Here is a 23,186-nt window from a genome sequence, read left to right as displayed (position 1 = left end):
GTACATATTTTACCTTCTCATACACACAACATTATGTTTGTTTAATACCACAACTAGAATCACCTGTGGGAGAATCTCGTCCTATCACGTATTAACAAAATCAAATAATTCTAATGTTCAACCTAATACATCGGAATAATAGTCACCTGTGGGTAGCTATTATTTTACATGTGTATGAAACATTTAGATAAACTTAATGCTTGTTTAAACGTGTGAACCAAAACTACTTGTGAGCAGTATTGTTCTAATCATTAAATCAAACTAAGAGGACTCAAAACATACAACACGTACAAGATAAGAGTTTAGCATCACTGTGGTGATAACTAAAGTACCTAGCAAACATGTACAATTGTAAATATCACGCTAACTTTTCTTGTGATATTGCACAGTCCCACTCAATGATATGTACATACTTGATCTGATCATAAATTTAGTCGATTATAAAACATTTATGAGTAACCCCAAAACATTAATCACAAATATTTATTCAAAAGCATGGCATACATATAAATTATGAATACATCAAAGCCCTTTAATTGAAAATATCCAAACATAGCGGACCTTTATTAACCTAAAACAAGAATTGAGAAAATCTATAAGTATGTCTCAATAATGATATTTCATTGAAGAAAAATTCTTTGATGTATCACTAGTTTAATTTGATGCAAGCTTAAAAAATAGTGATGAATAAGGAATAGTGGATTAAAATGAAGGGTGTTAGAATAGGCAATGAAGATCATAAATTTTCACAAATATGGAGTAATTTATCCAAAAAATAAAACCTCAATTATGTATAGAGGATGCAATAAGTTTTAGATAAAACAACATAATAATATATTCATGAAAATCTGAAAAACAAAATCCATAATAGGTTACTCAACTCGATAATGAATTAATTTATGTAAATTTTCTTTTATCCACTTTTAAGAAATAACGTAAAATCATGTGACAATTATTTAATTACTATAATATATGATCAGAAATTGTACACTTCAATGTTATCTTAAACATGTGAACTCAAATTACCTGTGGTAATTGTTGTTCTAATACATTTAATCAAAACAATATTATAAGCACTTGACATAATAACGATTATGACTGGAAAAATTATTTGACATCACTGTGGTGATTTCCAAACAACTCAAAAATAATTCCATAATAACTACTAAACCTTGCCTTTACGGCTTGGCGTATTCGTGCTTACAACAAAATTATTGTTATTGCTAAGATAAAACACTCTAGTATCACTGTGGTGATAACTAAAGAATTATAACCTAAGAATCTTAAGGCAATAATTTTATACGTACAATTGAAAGTGAAACATAATGACAGTAGACACACTCAAGATTCAAATAAGTTCATATCCATAATGTATGATCAACAATCATATCAGTCAATGTTTTCTTAAATACATGAACTCCAATTTCCTGTGGGTAAATTATGTTCTAATGTATTTAAGAAAAACAATATTACAAGTATTAGAAAAACTGTGATCATGGCCAAAAATGATTTGACATCACTGTGGTGATAGCCAATCAACTAAAATAATGTCATTATCACATGATATCGGTAACTGGAAAACCTACATTTTACGGTCTGCAAATTCATGCTTATAATAACATTATATTGAGATATAACACTCTAGTATCATTGTGGTGATAACTAAAGAGTCCAATAATAATTTTAAATATAATCCCATAAAATTTAAAGAAAAATAATAATATGAGAGAAACTATACCATAATGCACACACAAATTTAATGGTGTCAAAAAAAGGTTTTGATCATAAAATTTATAATGAAACTCGATAAAAAAAAATCGTTTATTGTTTCGATAAAGCGGAAGCGTAAATTAATGTACAATAAAAATTAGTTTCATTAGTTTTAAAAATTAATATTGGCTCATTATCTTAATATTAACTAACACGTATACTACACGCCCACAAGAAAATATAATGTTTCCAATTTTTAATGTCTTAATAACCATTCTCGTGATGAAAATATTCTGTTTATCTTCATTTGCTTTGGAGCACTTATTGATTCATGCCATAAAGATATAATGCCTAATAAATATTTTCTCATTTATATATCTCCAATTTACCTCCCTTTCACATACAAGACAAGTAGAATATATGGACTTTAGTGGAACAATTATGCATGTTTCTGACTACATGATGTCGACATTCTTCCACTTCATTTATCATCATTATTACGTTCATTATTACCTCAGATGTCATTATTTAAAAATAATATTCTTACAATGATTTTTCTATTATTTACATGCCAAAAATAAAATCATCATGCCAAAAATAAACTCATTAAGAAAAAAAGTTAATTTATTTACATAAAATAAAGGGTAGGACATTAGTATTAAATTAAAATATCTTTCCTCCAAAATTCATTAATGTTGAACTATATTTTCTTCCAAAATTAAGTAGGTCATTAATGTTGGAATATATTTTCTTCCAAAATTAAGAAGGTAATATAAAAGTATACAAGAAAATCATAAGTGATAATGGCCACATGATCTTAAATTGTACAGTATACCATAATTTTTAACTGATTTTATTTTGATGAGATAATAAAAAAATAATAATCACACATGAACATGAAGTGTGAGATGATCTGGGTCAAGATAGTTAGATGCGAAAAGTAATGCAATTCCATAAGAACGATTATGTTCACAGAAGGGGAAAAACAAATATATCAAACCCAATTTTATTTTATTATTGCATATGATTAACGGACGATCATGAGTTCTAAACACAAGCTCTAGATGCCAACTATAAGATTTAATATTATAGATACTTAAATTAGGATCGTGAACTTCATTATAATCACACAATCAAACACGGAAGAATAAGTTTATACGGAGTACCTGGGATCGCAAATCCATCATACGCCGATCATGTTTGGAGTAGGAATAATACCTTGTGGAGGTCATGGTTTCTCTCTCTTGACCTTAGCTGTAATGAGTGATAATTTCTTGGATACAATAGTAATGGTTATTGTTTCCCTTTCATAGGTAGAGAGAAGACCAGGTTCCTAGGGTTTTAGTATTAGACATTAGATCTCAACCGTTCATCAAGGAAGAACATAAATAGGATACTAACTCCTTATATAAAGCATGGATTAGATATTTAGTAATATCATAAATATAACCAGATTCTCACATGGGCCCAATAGAGATAATTATCATATAAGAAATTATCTTACAAAAATCTGATAAAAAAATGTTAAACGAAAGAGACAAGCGTTGTAAGGTGAGAGTTTCAAGGTTTAAAATAAATATCAGTTAATAAATTGAGCAAACCTCAAGGAAATTGATTATTCCTTGGAAATGTACGCTCACAGTCCAACTCTGCAACAAGGTAACAACCATGTGCGAGTTGGACTCTGCTTGACCCAGTGAATTTACAAAACCGGTTTATCCCAAACATACCCTCCCTGGTCAGGTTAGTGTAACTACTCTGAGTTAGCTTAGGTGAATTGTCATCTTCATCTTCTGTTTCACCATTTGCGTCTTCATACGAAAGTTTGCAGAGGCATGATACATCCAACAAGACAATAGTGTTGCTTATCAATGATGTTGCATCATCCCCAGTTAGTTCTGGAATTCCAATTATAATTACCGAGGTCAACTGAAGTTGAGAAGAATCCGTGTACCGATCAGTTCATGGTATTATCACCTTTCATCTCTTGATAAATGTTTGATTTTTTTTCTATGTGAATTAGGTCAAATTGGTATATGTTATTGCATCAATTTTTTTCAAAATGGATACACAGGCTTCTTATAGTTATAGGGTTTCAGCCTAATGTCGAATTAGTTGTTTCTAATTAAGTTGTTCGAATAAGTTTGATTTCATGAAGGTGTTAATTAAAGAATTGCACTGTTCTTCATTAATAATATATTATCTCTTGTATATTTCTCTTGTATACCTGATTGCTATTTTTTGGTGAAAACGGTACAGGCTTGTGAACAAAAAATTCGCATTTTCAAGTGACAACAATAAATAGAATAGAGCTTTGTGTTGAGCACATTGAACTGGAGAATGGTAGCAGTGACACCTTTCTCATTCATAGACTACTTCCTCATAAATATCAATGGGCATAAGTCTGCGAGAACTTTGATCTCGACATCAGTTCAACTTATTTTAAGCTCAATTAGAGGTATGTTGTCTCTTGTCAAAACTAGAATAAGTTTAATCAATGAAATACAGACAGTTTCATAATGCGTTGGAAATGATTTCAGGAATGAAATTCCTAAACTTTAAGCCTTCAGAAATCGCCACAGCTATAACAATCTATGTAACATCTAAAGGAACCCTGGCAGTGGATATGCATGAGCTATATCTTATTTCATTCAACATGTAGAGACTGAAAAATTCTTGAACATTTCTTCTTTAGTAAAAAACATAAGCATAAACGTGAATTTTTGGGAATTACTGTACTTTGGATTGGATTCTTTTAGTAGAACTTATTTTAAGGAATCAGAACTTCAGTATTGTTCTTTTATAATTTAATAAGTTTTTGTTCTAACTTCAGTTCAATGGGATCGGTGAGCATGGTACACGGTTAATCATTTACAATCTGTGAGAGGATGATCAAGGTGAACTGGATTAAAATCAGGAAACAAAATCAGGTTCTTCCAATGGGTGAACCAAGAAACAAAATCAGGATGTTAGACTACCAACATCAATAAAATCAAGTTCTTCCAATGGGTGAACCAAGAAACAAAATCAGGAATTTACCCTTTCACCGTCTTCAATACACGTTCTTTCTCGGAGAGATTTCCCCTTCGAACCGACCATGGCACCTCAGCTTTCACAAGAGTAGGAGCAGGTCCTACCTAATTACAGTAAGATATCAGAGAATATCAGATCCATAGCATCAGGTAATAAAAGCTGAAGAGCGACTGATAACTTGAGCAATGTTAGAACTATTGTTGATTTCACTCCTGCAAAACAAAGGTTAAATACAAAAACTGGATTGCGGCTGAGTCACGATCAGGTCGCTCTCTTTAAGACGTTTCGTGGCTCTACCTTGAGTTTTGTGAAAGCAGTCTTTCTTTGTCACAACGTCCCCAGGATAAAACAACCGAGAAAAACTCTCGTCGATCTCTCACGCACACAGTGAGAAATCGATCACTTTCACTCTTTTAATCTTGCTCAGAAAAAACTTGGTCTCTTGATTCACAAAAACAGTATATGGAAAACTCTTGCTTTTCTGTTTCTCAAAACTGGCTTGTTATAGCCTTCGCAATTAAGACAAAATTAATGGGAATAAATTTTGGTTTTAATTGTCTCCATAAAATCCTGTGTAACAGTCCAAAAACGGTCAAGTAATTTATGCCAGAATAAATACTATTTAATCTGTAATTAAAACCTGTGAAAACGTTTTGAAAAAAAAACTTTTTAAAAGGAGCAAAAACTACTTTCCAAATTCAAGAGACCTCCCAAGACCCCGCTCCCGGACTAATGTTATATATATTATTTTTATATATAAACCCATCAGTAGGGGGAGGGGTTCGATCCTGAGACCTATCCCTCCGGGCCAAAAATGCTTAACCACTAGGCCAAGCTTGAATTGTGGATATAAATGTACAAAATAATTATTTTAAAACATATATCCCAACAATCCCTCACTTATATTTTTTAAAATCATTGAGCAAGATCCGTATAGTTATGTGCATAAGCAAAGGTACCTTTCGGTTTTGAACCTTTACATAGTATTAAATTCTCCGAACTCTGACACAGAGTGAACATATGTCTTTGAAATCTATGGAAAGAACGAATTACTTAATACACACACAACTATACTAAGAGTAAAGTCCTAAATGCCAGCACATTACGGCCTTTTGCCTATCCCAGTTTCAATGATTGCTCTAGAGAATTTCCCATGTTCTCATAGAAAGCGGCCACACTTTCTCATTCACATAGGTGAGTCTATCAAAAGTACTCCTGTAGCTTGGTACCCCACTCTATGCAGAGCTATAAACTTCATTAAGAGTTAAAGAACTCAACGTTAACCCGCTTCAGGATATCATGCCATGGGAAAGATGCATGATTCTATCCCCATATCATTTGTGAATCGTTATTCCCTTTGAACCTATTTCTAGGTGGGTATCCATCACAAAATGACTCAACTTCTATTGGGAAAAAGTACCATGCCTTTTAGAGGTATATAATACCTTTTCCCTAGCTAATCCTTTCGTCAAAGGATCAACTAAGTTCTCCTCCGACCTAACTGTGTTGTGCTTTCGACGCATTTGTCGATTCTTACCGTTATAAAAACAGTTCTGTACTTTTGCAATTGCCGCTTCATTATCACAATGGATCATAATAGCTGGTACCGGTCTATCCCATACAGGAATTTGAGAAAGCAAGTTTCTCAACCATCCTGCTTCTTCACTAGCTGTTGCTAGTGCTATCAATTTTCTTTGAATTCCAAGACACAGCGCCACCAGCAATATTAAACAAATATCCACCAGTGGACTTGGAGTCATCTGAAAGAGAGTTCCAATCAGCATCACTGTATCCTTCAAGGACTGCAGAAATCTCTTATAGTGTAATCCTAGGTTAACGGTCTTTTTAAGATACCGCATAACCCTCTCAACTGCATTCCAGTGTTCCAAACCAGGACAACTGGTAAACCTGCATAAAACCCCACTGCATATGCAATATCTGGTCTGGTACAATCAGTTGCATAACGAAGACTACCAATTATGCTAGCATATTCAGATTGTCTAATGCTATCACTAGTATTCTTAAAAAGTTTAACACTAGCATCAAAAGGAGTACTCACAGGTTTACAATCAAAATAGTTGTACTTCTTTAAAATCTTTTCAATATAATGAGACTGATCTAAAGAAATGCCATCATTAGTTCTAGTAATCTTAATTCCCAGAATTACACTAGCTTCACCCAAATCTTTCATTTCAAAGTTAGACTTAAGCATATTCTTAGTTTCTTCAACCACAGACAAGTTTGAACCAAAAATCAGCAAATCATCCACATACAAACAAATCATGATGCATGTATTATTTTCAAACTTATAATATATGCATTTGTCACTTTCATTAATTCTGAAACCATGTGAAGTCATCAAGTTATCAAATTTTTCATGCCATTGCTTAGGAGCTAGTTTCAGACCATACAGTGACTTATCTAACTTACACACTTTATGTTCTTGACCAGGAACAACAAAACCTTCAGGTTGTTCCATGTAAATTTCTTCTTCTAATTCACCATTCAAAAAAGTTGTTTGAACATCCATTTGATGAACAACAAGATTATGCACAACAGCAACATCAATCAAAACAAGAATAGAAGCCAATCTTGTAACAAGAGAGTAAGTATCAAAGAAATCTACATCTTCTCTTTGTCTATATCCTTTAGCTACCAACCTAGCTTTGTGTTTGTCTACTGTACCATCAGGTTTCAAATTCCTTTTAAGTACCCATTTACAACCTATTGCTTTGCAACCAGGGGGTAAATATGCTAGGTGCCAAGTTCCATTAAGATTATGGGAGCCCGTTTCATTATCTATGGCTTCTTGCCAAAAACCGGATTCAGGAGAATTAAGTGCCTCTTGAAGACTAGAAGGGTCTTCCTCTAGGGTATAGACTTCAAAGTGAGAACCATAATCTGTCGCAATCCTAGCCCTTTTTCTACGTCTAGGTTCCATTTCAGCGTCTCTAGTTTCTGCAGTTCTATGTTCTTCTATTCTAAGTTCAGAATTCGTACTAGGTAGAGAATCCCCACTATTTCTAGATTTAAAAGGAAATCTATCTTCAAAGAAATCAGCATCAATAGATTCAATAATAACTTTATTATTAAGATCAAAAAATCTATAAGTTTTACTGTTTTGAGCATACCCAACAAAAACACATTCATAAGCTTTACTAGCTAGTTTTGATCTTTTAGGATCAGGAATACGAACATAAGCCAAACAACCCCATACTTTAAAATAAGAAACATTTGGTTTTCTGTTTTTCCAAAGTTCATATGGTGAAATTTTAGTTTTTGAATTTGTAACACGATTCAAAACATAACAAACAGTCAACAAAATTTCTCCCCACCAATGAGGGGCAGCACCAGAACTCAACAAACATGCAGTCAAAAGAGTAGTAAAAGTACGATTCTTTCTTTTAGCTTTTCCATTCATTTCAGGGTTATAAGGAGCATTTTTTTCATGTATAATTCCAGAAGATTCATAAATTTCAGTGAATGGTTTAGAATCATATTCAGTTCCTCTAGCACTACGAAATCTCTTAATTTTCCTACCAAATTGATTTTTAACTTCAGCAATAAAAACCTTGAATTTTTCAATAGCTTCATTCTTATGACTTAGCAAGTAAACATAAGTATAATTATAATAATCATCAATGAAAGTCATCACATATCTTTTTTCATTTCTGGTTAATATACCTTCATATTCACACAAATCAGAATGCACTAACTCTAAAGGCTCAGATTCTCTAACAACAGATTTATGGGAACTCTTGGTTATTTTTTCTTGACTACAAGATTCACATTTTTCAAAATCATGCATAGAAAGTTTTGGAATAAGACCTTGCTTGCTCATGGTATCTACTGATCTACTGTTCACATGACAAAGTCTAGCATGCCAAACATTAAAAGTACACACCATATAAGAAGAAGATGTAATTTTATTCATTTCAACATTAAGCTTAAACATTCCATCATCAGCATAACCCTTTCCTACAAACACTCTTTTTTAGTAATTGTGTAAACATCAGATCCAATAGTTTGATACAACCCATCCTTGTTGAGAAGATAGCCGGAAACCAGATTCTTTCTCATTTCTGGAATGTGGAGGACATCTTTCAGCATAATTGTCTACCCAGAAGTAAACTTCAGTTCTACTGTATCAGAACCTTTCATATTAGTGGTATATGAGTCTCCCAACAACACTTTCTTATCCTTGATTTCTGCATAGCTCTTAAATAGGGACCTATCAAAACAACAATGGCGCGAAGCACCACTGTCTATCCACCACCCATCGGTTCCACCAACCATGTGAATCTCTGGATCAGAAACCATGGCAATTATAACGCTTTCAGCAGCATTAGCTTGTGCGTTATTCTTTCCTTTGTTATTCCTGCAATCCCTAGCCATGTGGTTTGGTTTACCGCAGGCATAACAAAGGAACTCAGAATCAGAATTCTGAAATCTCTTGGATGGGTGTGGGTTCTTGTTTTGATTAGGTTTTGCTTTCCTTTGTTTCTGGTCAGGTTTCATTGGTTTTTTCTTAGGTTTCAAACTCGGTTGAGTCTGATTCTTATTATTGGAAACGATAAGAATCTCTTCCTTTCTGTTTTGTTTCCGTGCTTCCTCTTCAACCCTGAGCTTAGAAATAAAACTTTCAAGAGAAAACTCCTTAGTTTTATGACGCAAAGTATTACGAAAATCTTTCCAAGATGGGGGTAATTTATCAATCAATACAGATACTTGAAATTGTTCATCAGTTTTCATACCTTCCGTCATAATTTCATGAGCTATTTTCTGAAGTTCATGAGCCTGAGGAACGACTGATTTTTCATCCACCATTTGATATCTCAGGTAGCGACTTACAACATATTTCTTTGATCCGGCTTGTTCAGTATCGTATTTCTTCTGTAAGGCATCCCACACATCTTTAGCAGTATCAAATGTAGAGTAATATTCGTATAAATCGTCAGACAAAGCATTCATAATATAGTTTTTGCAATCAAAGTCATTACCAATCCATTTTTCATAGGATTTTTTGTTTTTCTTCAGCAGTTTGGGTCTCAACAGGTTCTTCAGTTGGTTGAGGAGTTGCAATTGTTGCGGATGGAGTTGCTTTTTTCGCAGCTTCTGCATCTTGTGGATTAGCTGGTTTGATGGAGTCCACCATCATGTGCAACTTCATCAGTTTGAGGTAGAAAAACAACTTTAGCTTCCATCTTCTGAAATGAAGTCCTTCAAACTTGAACGGGTTGTTGATATCAGCAACGGTTTTCATTTCAGATTCCATGGCAGAAAGATTCGCCTTAAAATTATTAGAACTATTGTTGATTTCACTCCTGCAAAACAAAGGTTAAACACAAAAACTGGATTATGGCTGAGTCACGACCAGGTCGCTCTCTTTAAGACGTTTTGTGGCTCTGCCTTGAGTTTTGTGCAAGTAGTCTTTCTTTGTCACAACGTCCCCAGGATAAAACAGCCGAGAAAAACTCTCGTCGATCTCTCACGCACACAGTGAGAAATCGATCACTTTCACTCTTTTAATCTTGCTCAGAAAAAACTTGGTCTCTTGATTCACAAAAACAGTATATGGAAAACTCTTGCTTTTCTGTTTCTCAAAACTGGCTTGTTATAGCCTTCGTGGACTAATATTATATATATTATTTATATATATACACCAATCAGTAGGGGGAGGGATTTGATCCAGAGACCTATCCCTCCGGGCCCAACATGCTTAACCACTAGGCCAAGCTTGAATTGTTGATATAAATGTACAAAATAATTATTTTAAAACATATATCCCAACAAGCAACTTATAATTCCCTAACAAGCTACATATATCTGTGCCCTAGCCTCTCCTGTGGATAAAAATCCATAATAATTATTGAGGCATTCACCAACATAGTTTCAAAGTATAAAAGATCCCCCCCTAGAGAAATACGTAATAATTACACCTAGATTGGGAGATACCTGTGCCCTAGCCTCTCCCGTGGATAAAAATCCATGCTCGTTACGTCAGAGCCTTGGCGCAAGCTCTCACAACGACTTTAGGAAGGACGTCTTGCAAGTTGAAAGTGGAGGGGTGTCCCATACAAGACAATGAAACCTACAAAATGGGCAGTAATAAAATGAGGAAGGCCGTCTGTATTATAAAAACAGCCAATCCTTGACAAATCAATCACAAATATTCCAACCTTCGATTTTTTTTTCTTCCATCAGTACTGAAGATGGAAGGGACTCCGATGAGAGCAGCGCCGTCTCTAATACTGTAGAGGCCCGGGGCGAGCGATCATAAAAGGGCCTTTTGTATGTATATACACGGTCCAAAAAAAAAATGTTGAATGAAAAATGACGACCAACTGAACATTCCATTAATTGACTCTATGGGAGTAACTAATCCATGTGTAATATTGTAAGGATTCTAGTTGTGAAATCATTAATTATCTTATCAAGAGCAATATCATCAAATATTTCATGCACAATACTTATGATACCCAACCCACTTAACGTTTATTGAGATATAGTTGATAACAAATACTGAAATACTTATCAAACAAACAATTGCATCCAATTTTGATTCTAATGACGAGTTTGCCAGTAACTTAAGCAAATGAAGTTAGGCGCCAATTTTGAACAGAAAAGCTACCAAAGCCAATTTGTACAAAATTACTATGACCCAATCTAGCAAACACTTGAGAGTAAGTTCATTCGCAATTCGACTTTCAACTCTTTACCAACCGTTATTGTTGCTAGTGTGTACTTTACAAGATCACAATTCGTCAATATTAACACTAAAAACACCAATTTCAAAACGAAGGAGAGCCAAACAAAGAGTTCAATCCATTTGATCATTCAGAATTCTAGTCAACCATTATCAATAAACTCGCAAGTCGCAAGAACACGTAAATAAGTAGTTCATGATATATATGATCTATGATATTATTATGATCTACGAAGATTGTACATTGTACATACATATGAACTTCAAATTTTATTCTTTATCGTTAGGTATCTTTGTTGGTATACTGTTAACAAAGAGGGAAGTGGGAATGATTGAATTGAAAGAAAATAAAAACAAACCTCAAGTTTATGTCTGAGCCCGGAGAGATTGAGAGATGAATCAGTTGCTCTTCCACTTCTAGTGTTTCACGTCGGGTTTTTAACTAGGTTAAGGACAAAATTACTATTATACCAACTTACTAGTAAATATAACAGGTAGGAGATATTTTTTCTAGGCCCCTCTGATTTCTGGGCCTAGGGCGGTCGCCCATTTGGCCCTATGTCAAAGACGGCCCTGGATGAGAGGTCTCAAATCCACCACAACCAACGGCATTGGACCATTCACTGATTGGGAGATGGTGTTGGTTGAAGCCTACAACAACCAACATCATGTCCTTTCTTCTTTCACCAGCTCCATTTTTGATACTTTGGATACGGAAATACCTGAAGAACAGCAAAGCTTTATGATTGATGCAATGAAGTTAATTTCAATCTTCTCCGCCGGGCTGAGTAGTGACTAAATTCTGTCGTGAACTTCAGTTCATTAAGGAAAGCAGTGCATATCGTCATTTAGACGGTCCTATGAATTTAATTGGGTACATTGACAATACGGTCGTATAAATTTCAATGAGTACCTTATTTTGCAAGATACCATAAATTATGATGGGTAATTCTCTTTGAAGGTAGTATAAATTTAACCAGGTATCTCACCATTCTGTAACATTAAAAAAGTGGGTAAATTATTTGAAATAAATTGAGCCTGAATAGAGTGAGAAATCAATTTAGACACTGCATGCGTCGAGGTTAAAATAGTGCAATAAAGTCCAGCAGTCAATTCAGAAAGAACGCCCTAGGAAGGAAAGAAGTGATGGAAGTACCTTGGAACTTGTACTAAGCTATCTATGATTCAATGTTAGTCTGATGCAAGCTCTGAAGTGGAGGGAGTTTCTGCGTGTTACGCTTCTTGATGCCATTTCGGCATTGACACTTCTTCTAGAGTCCTAAATCCCTTTTTAACTGTACAGGAGTGGCTTTAATCTCATTAATGTTATCTTGAAAGTTGCTTTCCTTGCCAATGTCATTCCGAACATCATCTCCCCCTCTCCGTGACCACTTCACATCCATTACATTTGTTAGGATTGTAACCTATGCCATACAATTAGATGAATTGTATTCAGAATCATGCCAAAGACACTCTGTGATTTGGTCAATCAGAGAATATTTGATGCATTAATAAACAAAAGAAACACGATTTAAACAGAATAACAAAAAAGCAAGAAGATAAGGGCTAATAAAAGTCGAGCTAAAAGAAAAAAAAACTGATTCAGGGCTTGACTGATGAGGGTTTAATTTACAGCCGGAACAACTAGATACATATGTCTTTGAATTCAAGAATGCGGATCTGGACCTACATTACTGTTAATTAAACTTAAAAGTGATATTGTTGGATTAGGTGATCAATTATTGTTTGATCCCTTAGTAAACTTAGATCTAACGTGAACCTTAGATGTTAAGCTCCACAAAGAGGATGACTAATGGCTACTGAAGTGTGCCAAACATGACCACTACAACGACAAACCAACGAATTCGTCCTGAAAAACATTGATGCGATCCCACAAGGTGCTGAGCCTGTCAAGCGCCAACTCTCTCCTGCTCTATATGCACAAGGTTTGTCTTGAACCAACAGTATCAAGTATCAATACATATTACGCTGAAGTTCTATAAGACTGTAAATAGTCTGGTTCCATATTTGTAGGTAGAAAATTAAAAAAATAAAGTTGACATATAAAACTTGCAACCATGGTTATGAGCGGTTTTGTTTTTGGTTTTGCGATCTGTATACACTTGCAGTATTGCGGAATCTATTAATTCATATCAAACACCACCACTCTAACAATAACTTTTCTTTAAGATTCTTACTTTAGCACCCTAAGCATACTAATCAAATCCAATAATCCCATTTTCTCATAAAAAAGGTATCATAAATGATAATCAATTTCTTGAGAACAATGAAGAAAACACGCATAGCAGGATACTTATTGTAATTGCAATCCTTGTAGAATTTTCAAAAAACAAAATATATGGAGAGAAGAGAGAAATATATGACTACATTGTTTACCAACTCTGATACACTTTTCATTAATCAAAAACAGCCTTAAATAGGCATTACATAAACGTTGGACTCTTAACCACTAACCATTACTCCTATTTTGTAGGCACAATTATCCCACGTCTAAACCCACAAATACATATTAAAACTCCCTAACTTTTAGCCATTAATTCACAAAGTAAATTCCTAATTTCTAGGACTTAATCCCTTATTTCTAACAAACACATAATACTAGGTCATATCACACGTTTTGTACACACCAAATCAATTAACGAATAACTCAAACACTTCTGAATATTAAACTGTGTTTGGATTACTAATTCCAACAATCCTAACTACACACATACCAGAAAGAAAACAATGAAGGATGGTCTTCATTAACTCTTCCATTTGCATCCCACACATTAAAAAAATTTCAAAATCAATTTCATGGAACTCATCAAAACCTAACTTCAACATACATTTCATCAATAAAAATAAAATTTTCAGATGAGATGTGTAACCCTTAAAATCAAGACTCACTTCTAAATCAGTGGTAATACCCCTTGGTTTGAACCCGAATCAGATAACCAACTAAATACAAATCCGATATGATTTCATTCAATTCCCTATATCAGAAGCAAGGGGATTAGTTTTAAACAGTAAAAAGAGGGTTAGGGTTTCAAACAGGAAAAAAACTGCTATTACACATTCCATGAAAAAATAAATGGGGTAGAAGTACATACCTATACCATCTGGAATTGATGAATTCATATCCATCGGTCCCTGACTCTGCAAACTTTCATATGAAGATGAACATGGTGAAACAGAAAGTGAAGATGAAGATGATAGACACACTGAGACTAAAACATAAATATGAGAATAGTCAAACACCCGACCCATTTCACCTAAACTAACCCAGAGTAGTTACACTAACCTGACCAGGGAGGGTATGCTTGGGATAAACCGGTTTTGTAAATTCACCGGGTCAAGCTGAGTCCAACGCGCACATGGTTGTTACCTTGTTGCAGAGTTGGACTGTGGGCGTACCTTTCCAAGGAATAACCAATTTCCTTGAGGTTTTCTCTAAAAAATTCCCCATACCGTTTGTCTCAACGGATTGAAGATCTCTCCTGAAAGATATGCCAAAGTTGTACCGCTATCAATAATTGTTCCTGTTGTATTTCCAGCTTCGAATACTTGTTTTGGAATATCTAGGACTTTATTTCCAACTTGAACTGATTCCATATTCACCTTGTAATGTGTCCTGAGAAAAAGATACACTAAACTGATTAATATATGGAATAAAAATTTATAGCACGAACTAATTAATCCAAAATTGTATGAAAGTTGGATTAGAATGCGTAGGCATTTGGAACTAGTGGTGTTGATTTTGGTGTTGGTTGTACTACGTCTCCCATGGCAAAGATTCCTCCTCCGTTTTTACCATCTAAACAGTGAGCGAATTTCTTTTTCACTTTTCCGGAAGAAGCTAGTTGTGAAAGCATGGATTCATCTGAGGCACCAAATCCAATTAGGCCATCGAGGGCTCCGGTAGATGAGGCAAGATTTCCTGTTTGCTGTGTCGCGCAACTACCTCAAGAAACAAAAGAATGTTAAGTATATAAATATTATATTTGATAATAAGCTTAACACGATAAAACTCGGGTTTGGCATATTTTTCTTACAAGCTGAGCTCGAAAGCTATGAATTAAATTTGAAATTTAAATTTTATGACTTACCCAAATATAACACTTGAATTCCCAGATTTCCAGAAACTTGATCATACCCGATAACATCATTAACAAAGTATCCATCACTTCCACTTCCATCTCCATATTTAAGACCATATCCAAAAACGTCACCAGATGAACAACCGGGAATTGGACTTTTGTAATTGTCGGTGCAAAACCCACCACTACATGGAACTAGATCTGCCGTCGAAGAATTTTTTGGATCATACATTTTCAGAGTCAACTACCAAAATTGGAACACAAAAAAGGATTAGAGGAAAAACAGTGTCCATTGTGTGTTAGTTTTTATGTGTGGCCTCAAAAAAAAAAGAAAAAAAAACTGTGCATTAAAAAAATTAATGAGTTTCTTTAGCATTTCTGCCAGAGAAAATTAAGACTTCTGTGAGCGCTTACATCGTCGATGTCGGTATTGATAGCACAAAAAGGAAAACAATTGACGCAGTTCACCCATAAAATTTCACTTCCAGTATCTACATGGAGAAAGTAATCTTTTGGTGGAGTTCCTGTAGTTGCAGGAAAACCTACAACCACACCCAATGTATCTAAACAATAACCTAAATAATTATGATGAATTTTTTTATTAATTATCAAGGATTATAATTGGATACAAAGGATTACAATGAGTTTACTTACTCTCCTAATAAACTTTCTCTCTCCTAGTTTGTTGTCTAACTCACACTAAAAGATCTTTCTTCTATGTGATGACTTCTTTCCTTTATATAAGATTCCTCATAGTGGATGACATCTAAGAGACCCATTATTTTCGGAATCACTGTGCGTTACATTCGCTCATGTATACTCACTCATTCTCGCACAGCTTATACTTCGCATAGATCATCATACTTTACTCGTGACTTTGCTGACATCATCCAATACGTCACTTCAACTTTGACATGTGTGACAGTCTTCGCTTACATCAGAGAATCCTTACTTCGCATACTAATTGATATGTGCGATATCTCCTTCCTACATTTTGCCTCTTCTCATTTCGCTTACATTGTGAAGTGACCGACATGAGAAATTTCCATTCTATAATATCGCATGTATATATCTTTTCGTATTCTATCTTGCCGACACTCCTCCGGAATTCCAGTTTTCCTTAATTACGCATGTGTTTTTAACCACTTATTATCTGACACGTCCTTTTAACCTCCTGTTTTTATTCGTTCATTCCTCGCATTAATGAAATGGAATCTTGAATGGGACTAACTTTTCCTTAGGGCTATTTTGTATTTCCTCCCCTCCCAAGATAGCTAATTAGCGTTTCCTCCCCAAAAAGATCAAAATTAGTGTTTCCTCCCATCGTTAATTTTTCCATCCAGATCTCAGTGAGTTGAGTCAGCAGAAGTATACACGTGGAAAAATATACACGTGTCAGACAAAGATCCGAAAATAACCTCATCTCTTTCGTTGGCCCTTTCCAAATTATGACCATCTAATTATCACCATTTCTTAAAACCAAAATCCTTTCAAGTTCGAGTACATCACCTTCCTTCACTAAACCATCTCAACCAATCGCCACAAAATCATACTCACTCCATTTTACATATTCTGAACCTCTAGACACCACTACTACCAATTAGATTCAAGGCTCCATATTCATTCATATCTCAAGCCTGCAATAGTACTCAATCTCATGCCACATCAAAAGCCCAATTCCATTCCATCTTCAATTACATTTCAGATCTACCAATACAGCCACCACGAACAACACTTCACCACCGAATGTTATAATTTCATCCATCAAGTTCACTTTATTTAATTATACCCAAACTGCATATGAAATCCCATGATTCCAACCATGTATACACGCTACCCCAAAATTCTGTTGTTGTTGCTAAATCATTAACGAGATGGAAAGAATTCATAGCATAACTTCACAATATCCAAGATCTGATTCCGACAAAACCCAAATTCAGTTACAGCTGAAATCCCCAAATCTGTTGATGTTGTAAATCCAAATGTAAGGCAAGTGTTTGATATTAATCCTAGCCGAAATTACAGGGATCTTATGCCGTTTGATTTAAGCGATGGATGGAGAATATTAAACCAGTGTTTAGGTACTTTCCCAATTCGATTTTGCATGGGTGATTTCAACTATAAAAGTGCTGGAATAACCACAGTTCAGGGACCCCTCTTTAATGAGATTAAAGAAGGAAATAAGGGTTTGTATGGGATTGAAGATTTCTGAAAAGGAATTAAGCGTCTCAGAAGAAATATTTCTGAAATTGGGGGTTAATTTTTGTTAAATTGAATCAATACTCGCATTTGTTTCATGGGTTTTAATCGATGGAGGTGGTAGTGGCGTACTGGTGGAGAATCGGTATCAAAAAGTAGAATTGTGGGTTCTCCATCTAGTAAAATCAAATCATGTTTTCTGCTGTTTTCAATAAGTGAATCGATTTTACGGTTTTGGGTGAAAATGAGTTATGGAATTAGTGGAAAACATGAGGGTATTTTGTGTAGTTCAGGAAACATGTATAAATTTTATCCACGTGTTTATTCTTGCTGACGCAGCTAACTGAGATTTGGATGGAAAAACTAACGATTGGAGGATTCCCTAATTTCAATATTTTTGGGGAGGAAACACAAAATATCCATTTTCCTTATATGTCTTATTTCGTCTTCTTCTTTCTTCTTTTTACTTCCTACTTTCTTGTTTCATCTTCTCTGCTATTGCTTTCACTGATCTTGATTTTGTCAAAACTAAAACTTATTTCACCAACTAACTTACTTCTTTTACTCATCTTCATTCCCATTCTAAAAATGGCTCCTGCTGGTAAGAAGATGGAGACAGAATTCAACAGGTTAAAGGACGAACTCCATTCGATAGGTTACTCACTTTCTATTCCTTCATCATCTAACTATTCATCCAAACTCAATCTTGATTTGATCAACTCCGAACAATGGAACAATCAAAGAGTTATTGTTTCATTGGGACAACTTTCTATTCTTCCACTTCCCTTGTTCAACCCAGAAATTCCCCTATTCTATGAAATTCTTGTTGATGATAGATTCGCACGAGGAATATTCCAACTAAGTGGTGATGCGATCAGAATAGCATTGGAATACTCTCGTCGTGCATCTGGTTTATAGACCTCTTATCCTTATGAGGTGCGAAACTAATCGCATCGTGACAAGGTCATTGATTCTACCGAATATACTCTTGAGAACTTCTTCAGAAATTACTATGTTGCAATTATGAAAAGCAATTCCACTAAATGGGTTGTTCGCTTAAGAAGAAAAGAAGGTATCGCTGAAGATAATAAGATCATGCGAGATGTTGATTGGAATGACAAGTCTAACAGTTCTGCTCACAAATCTAATGACTCAAGTTGGCTTAATTGCCCTGTCATTCTAGAGGGTCCTTATATTTCTGGTAAAGCTGAGGATGGCTCTGATATTCCTCTTCCCGAAAAGTTTTCTTCTTACCAACCTTGGGAATTTTTACTTTCCGAAGTTGAGACAAAGAAAGCGGTATGGGGGCTTCGCATAAATGTTCTCAATCTTGCATAATCTCCTTCCAATTTCCTATTTTCATATTCCTTTTGCAGGCTACTAAGAGGGCCAAAACTTCACACAATGCATCAGCTTCGCAGAATAATAAAGTAAGAAACATTCTTTTTAACTTTAACGATATTGTTGCCTCTGTTTCTTATCTTGATTATTCGTGTAGGTGAAACCTTTGTGTGATAAGACTTCAGGTAAGGGTAAGAATATTCCTAAAAGGCCTACGTCTAAGTCTTCATGAAAAACGACATCTTCAATGGATGATCTCTCCAGGAAGCGTAAAAGATATGATTTTTCTTCAAGTTCGGAGTCTAGTGAGGACGACATTCTTTCTCCTGAGGATTTATCAGTTCCCTCTTCTTTGAAGAGTTATCCAATCTTTTTGCTGAAGATCTTTTGACTACTGTTGACAATGAAGAATTGAGTCGTGCCTTTGGAATGGTCTCTAAAATATGTGATGCTCCTACTTTAGATGATCCATCTCTTTGTGGAGCTGCCTCTGCGATAAATCCAAACCTCCAATTCACAATTGGCTCTTTGGTAATATTTGCAACTTTACCTTTTGCTTTTCTTTAGTCTTGCTTTATTCCTAACCGTAATACTTCCTTTCGTTCTTGCAGGGATCCCGTTTATCTTATGTAATCTCCTCAAACTATCAAAGGAGACTTATTAAGCTTGAGAAAGAAAATGCTGAGTTTAAAACTGAGAATTCGACCAGTTCTGGGTTGATTCGCAGAGCCAGAGAAAGAAATGATGAACTCATTGGTATATAGCCTTTACTTTCCCTTTTCTTCTGTTTTTATGCGATAATTCGCATTTTGTATTTTTTTATATTCGCAGACCAGTATAACCTTTCGGATGAGGCTGCCAATCTCCCTGATGATGAAACCCTTTTAGAACACCTTAATTCTTCTTTAAATAACTATCCCAACCAAGGATTTGAAAATCTGAGTTCGGAAGAGTTAAGAATGAAATATGCTGCTCTTAGAAAAAGCCATAGATCTTTATTGACTTCATTTAATAACTTTAAAAATCGTCTTCATGAGAGCCAAGAAAAAAATCAAGTTTCGGAAACGAAGAAGAATAAGCTTATTAATGAGAAAGATGAGATTGCTCTTAAGGGTGCGAAAGCACTAGAAAAATTCCAATAATCCATTATTGAGGTTCAAAAAGAACGCGATTTAGCTTTGTGCGAAAAGAACATACTTGTCGAAGAAATAAATTTCATTCGCTCTCAGCTTCTCATAGAAAGCGAAGCTGGATTTAGTTGGGATGCTAGGGTTCTGAATGATGCTAGAGAGGATTTAGCTATAAATGTGACTCTTCAAGCTGAACATTCCGCACTGGTTAAAGATATTGTTTCCAATTATGAAGGTCAAATGTTGCTCTTTTAATACTTGTATTTTCTTTGAGAATAACATTTTCTATATTTTTTTTATATATCCTAACCTGCTTATTCATATTTCGCAGACAAGGAGAAGAATTATCTTCAGAAGATTGGAGAATTAGAAACTCGTTTAGCTTCTGAAGAAAAAGATTTATGTGCTCGCAACTCCAAGTATCGGCAATTGAAGAAGAATTTCACCATCATGGTTTCAAATAATAGTAATGATGTTAATCGTGCTCGCGAAGTTGTTGTTAAGAAAGTTTGCGTTGAGAATAACATTCCTCTTACAAAGTATAAATTTCCAGAAATCCCTGACAATGAAAATATTTCTGATATTTCGGATAGTGAGGGAGAAGATGAATAATCTGAAGAAGAAATAAGCGGTTCTGAGGCTGAGAGAGACGAAGAAAATGAAGATTAATCATTTTCACTTGTTGTAATTTTTTTTTTTTTTTTGCCTTCTGTAATCTTAAAAACATGCACTTTTTGAGCATTAATTTTCACTCCTTTAATATAAATTCCCTTTGTTCGCATTCGCGTCCAAAATATCATTCTCTCACATGTATATGAGTCTATCAAGTGGGGCAAATAACACTCCCTTCGCATTTCCATTCTTGCCTCTGTTAATTGACACATCTTGATAGACTTAGTATGATTAATGTTATTTTATAGTTCTTCATGCATTTGGTGCGAATGCGTTCGCAGTACTCTTTTTTTCTCTGTGAATTCCTGCAAAACAAAGTTAGTTTAAAATTTCACAAGGTCTTATTTTACCTTCCTATGTAAAGGTCTTATGTTGCCTTAATTTTGTGCGACGAGATCGCAGGAGGTCTTTACACTGTAGCGTATCGACCCATTGATCCCGTCTTATCTTTTTTCTTGTATTATTACCTCTTTAGGTTTTTATCGCATAAATATGACAAGTCTTAATACTCCCTTGAGTAAAAATCCTCATGACATTTACGTCTTTTGACACAATTCAGCTCCCTAATGGAGGATGTCGTACTTATCTTCCCCCTGGGTGCCCTCTCAAGGAAGCTTACCTCTACGGGGTTAAGGTTATGGCTCTTCCCATCTGGTATCCAGCAATCAGTTGATTTCGCAGTCTCACATCCCACTACCGATAAGGTTTATGGTTGCGAGACCGCATGATAGACGCATTTATGTGTCTATTTTGATCTCTTTTATGTATTTTATTAGTACCCATTTGTTCTCAGTATGGTGTTTTTATGTTTGTTTAGGTGTTTTTGGAGAAAATACCCTTGTATGGAAAGAGTTGCTCAAAAAGTGATGATTTACACCCCGGAGAAATGTCCTGGAGGCGCCCCAGAAATGTACCGGAAACGTCCCAGAAATGTCCCGGAGGAAACCAGAAAAATTACTATTTCAACCCAAGAATTACTATTTCAGCCCAAATTACTAAGGGGACACCAAGACAGGATAGGGGGACACCCCTCTTCTTCATTTGAATATCGATTTTGGCGGGAAAAATGTCCACAACACATGAGAATTTTCGATCGAAGAAATGAAGTAGTGGCAGGACGATTCAATGGCTGAAACTCATTGGGTATCTTCTTATGGGCTAGAAAGGAAGGTTATGGGTCTTTAGATCGATCAAATTTGGCTAAATAACTCACAAGAAGAAATCAGGGCAGCACGAGCATAATAAGAACAGTTCACGGGATTACGTGATTTGGAGAAGATTTTTAGCGTGTTAAGTGCATGATTGATGTCCCGAGCAGTAGGAAGGAGTGTGTAGTTGTTAAAAAAGGAAAGAAATACATCTTATAACGCGTGGAGAATCATTTCAGAGAAGAAAATATTCGGAAGATATTTTCTTTAAACACCGAGTAATAAAGATTATATGGAGTAATTGAGGGAGATTCAACGAGCTGTAGGTGTATAAATATGTTCCCTTGGAGTACTAGAGAGGTGGTCGAGAGTCTGGAGGGGCTGAGGAGAGCCAGAGAAGAAGAAATTCGAGTTTTCCCAAACTCGGTTTCTGCTGCTGCTGCTGCTGCTGATGAACACGAAGAACACGAAGAACGGACTCGCAACAGCAGTCGTTTATCAACAGTGAAAGAGACTCATAGGAGTGGGTCGTAGGTGTGGGTCTTAGGGATTCAGTAACAATAGCACCTCTTCTCTGTCGTTTATGTTGGACGCCTTCTGTGGGTCGCATAATCCTGTTTTAGAACATTTACTTATCTTTCTCTTCATTGTAAAACACTTATGAGTATCAATGAAATATTTTGATAGGTTTTTCACCATGATGAGCTAAACCCAACACTGGGACGACGGAGGAGGCCGTGTTTCATCCATGTGGTAATTTAAATTAATTCTTTATTTACTTTTTGCACCAATTTTAATTGAAATAAGATTTTAAATTAATTACTTGTGATTTCATTTGATGGAGTATGCTTAGTCCTAGGGATTTTTGATATGCCATGCTTAAGAAATACAAGTAATATTTTATAAAATCTATCTTGGCAATAAACTAGAGTTAATATTTTTGTTTTGTTTTGAACTATAATCGCCTAGAATTAAATTCTGAACCACTTGAAAATGAAAAATGACCGAATCTTTAGTCCCAGTACTCTCGCCCATTGTGACAAATATTGTGTATATATTTTTCTTTTTAAATCTTTACAAGTCCGAGCAACGAACTTTAACTACCACTTTCAAAACTACAACAAAATGGCGCCGCCGACGCGGACTT

At 35.1% G+C, this 23,186-nt stretch overlaps 1 protein-coding gene and 1 long non-coding RNA gene across 2 annotated transcripts; both read right to left on the bottom strand.

The window, feature by feature from the left end:
• Positions 1-11,751: 11,751 nt before the first annotated feature.
• LOC113273473 lies at positions 11,752-14,744 on the bottom strand. The gene is made up of 4 exons (XR_003322413.1): positions 14,563-14,744; positions 14,360-14,445; positions 12,606-12,873; positions 11,752-12,442 (listed from the first exon to the last, which is right to left on the bottom strand). It is a non-coding gene; the product is annotated as an uncharacterized LOC113273473 (long non-coding RNA).
• A 427-nt stretch (positions 14,745-15,171) lies between these two features.
• On the bottom strand, positions 15,172-18,329 carry LOC113271886 (aspartic proteinase-like protein 2). Its single transcript, XM_026521810.1, has 4 exons — positions 18,305-18,329; positions 15,964-16,091; positions 15,559-15,793; positions 15,172-15,413 (listed from the first exon to the last, which is right to left on the bottom strand). The coding sequence occupies exons 1-4, from the start codon at positions 18,327-18,329 to the stop codon at positions 15,172-15,174; spliced, it is 630 nt and encodes a 209-aa protein (XP_026377595.1).
• Positions 18,330-23,186: the final 4,857 nt, after the last annotated feature.

This window comes from Papaver somniferum, chromosome 4 (genome assembly GCF_003573695.1).
Source record: "Papaver somniferum cultivar HN1 chromosome 4, ASM357369v1, whole genome shotgun sequence".
Taxonomy (NCBI): domain Eukaryota; kingdom Viridiplantae; phylum Streptophyta; class Magnoliopsida; order Ranunculales; family Papaveraceae; genus Papaver; species Papaver somniferum.
This window is presented reverse-complemented; position numbering and strand designations above follow the sequence as displayed.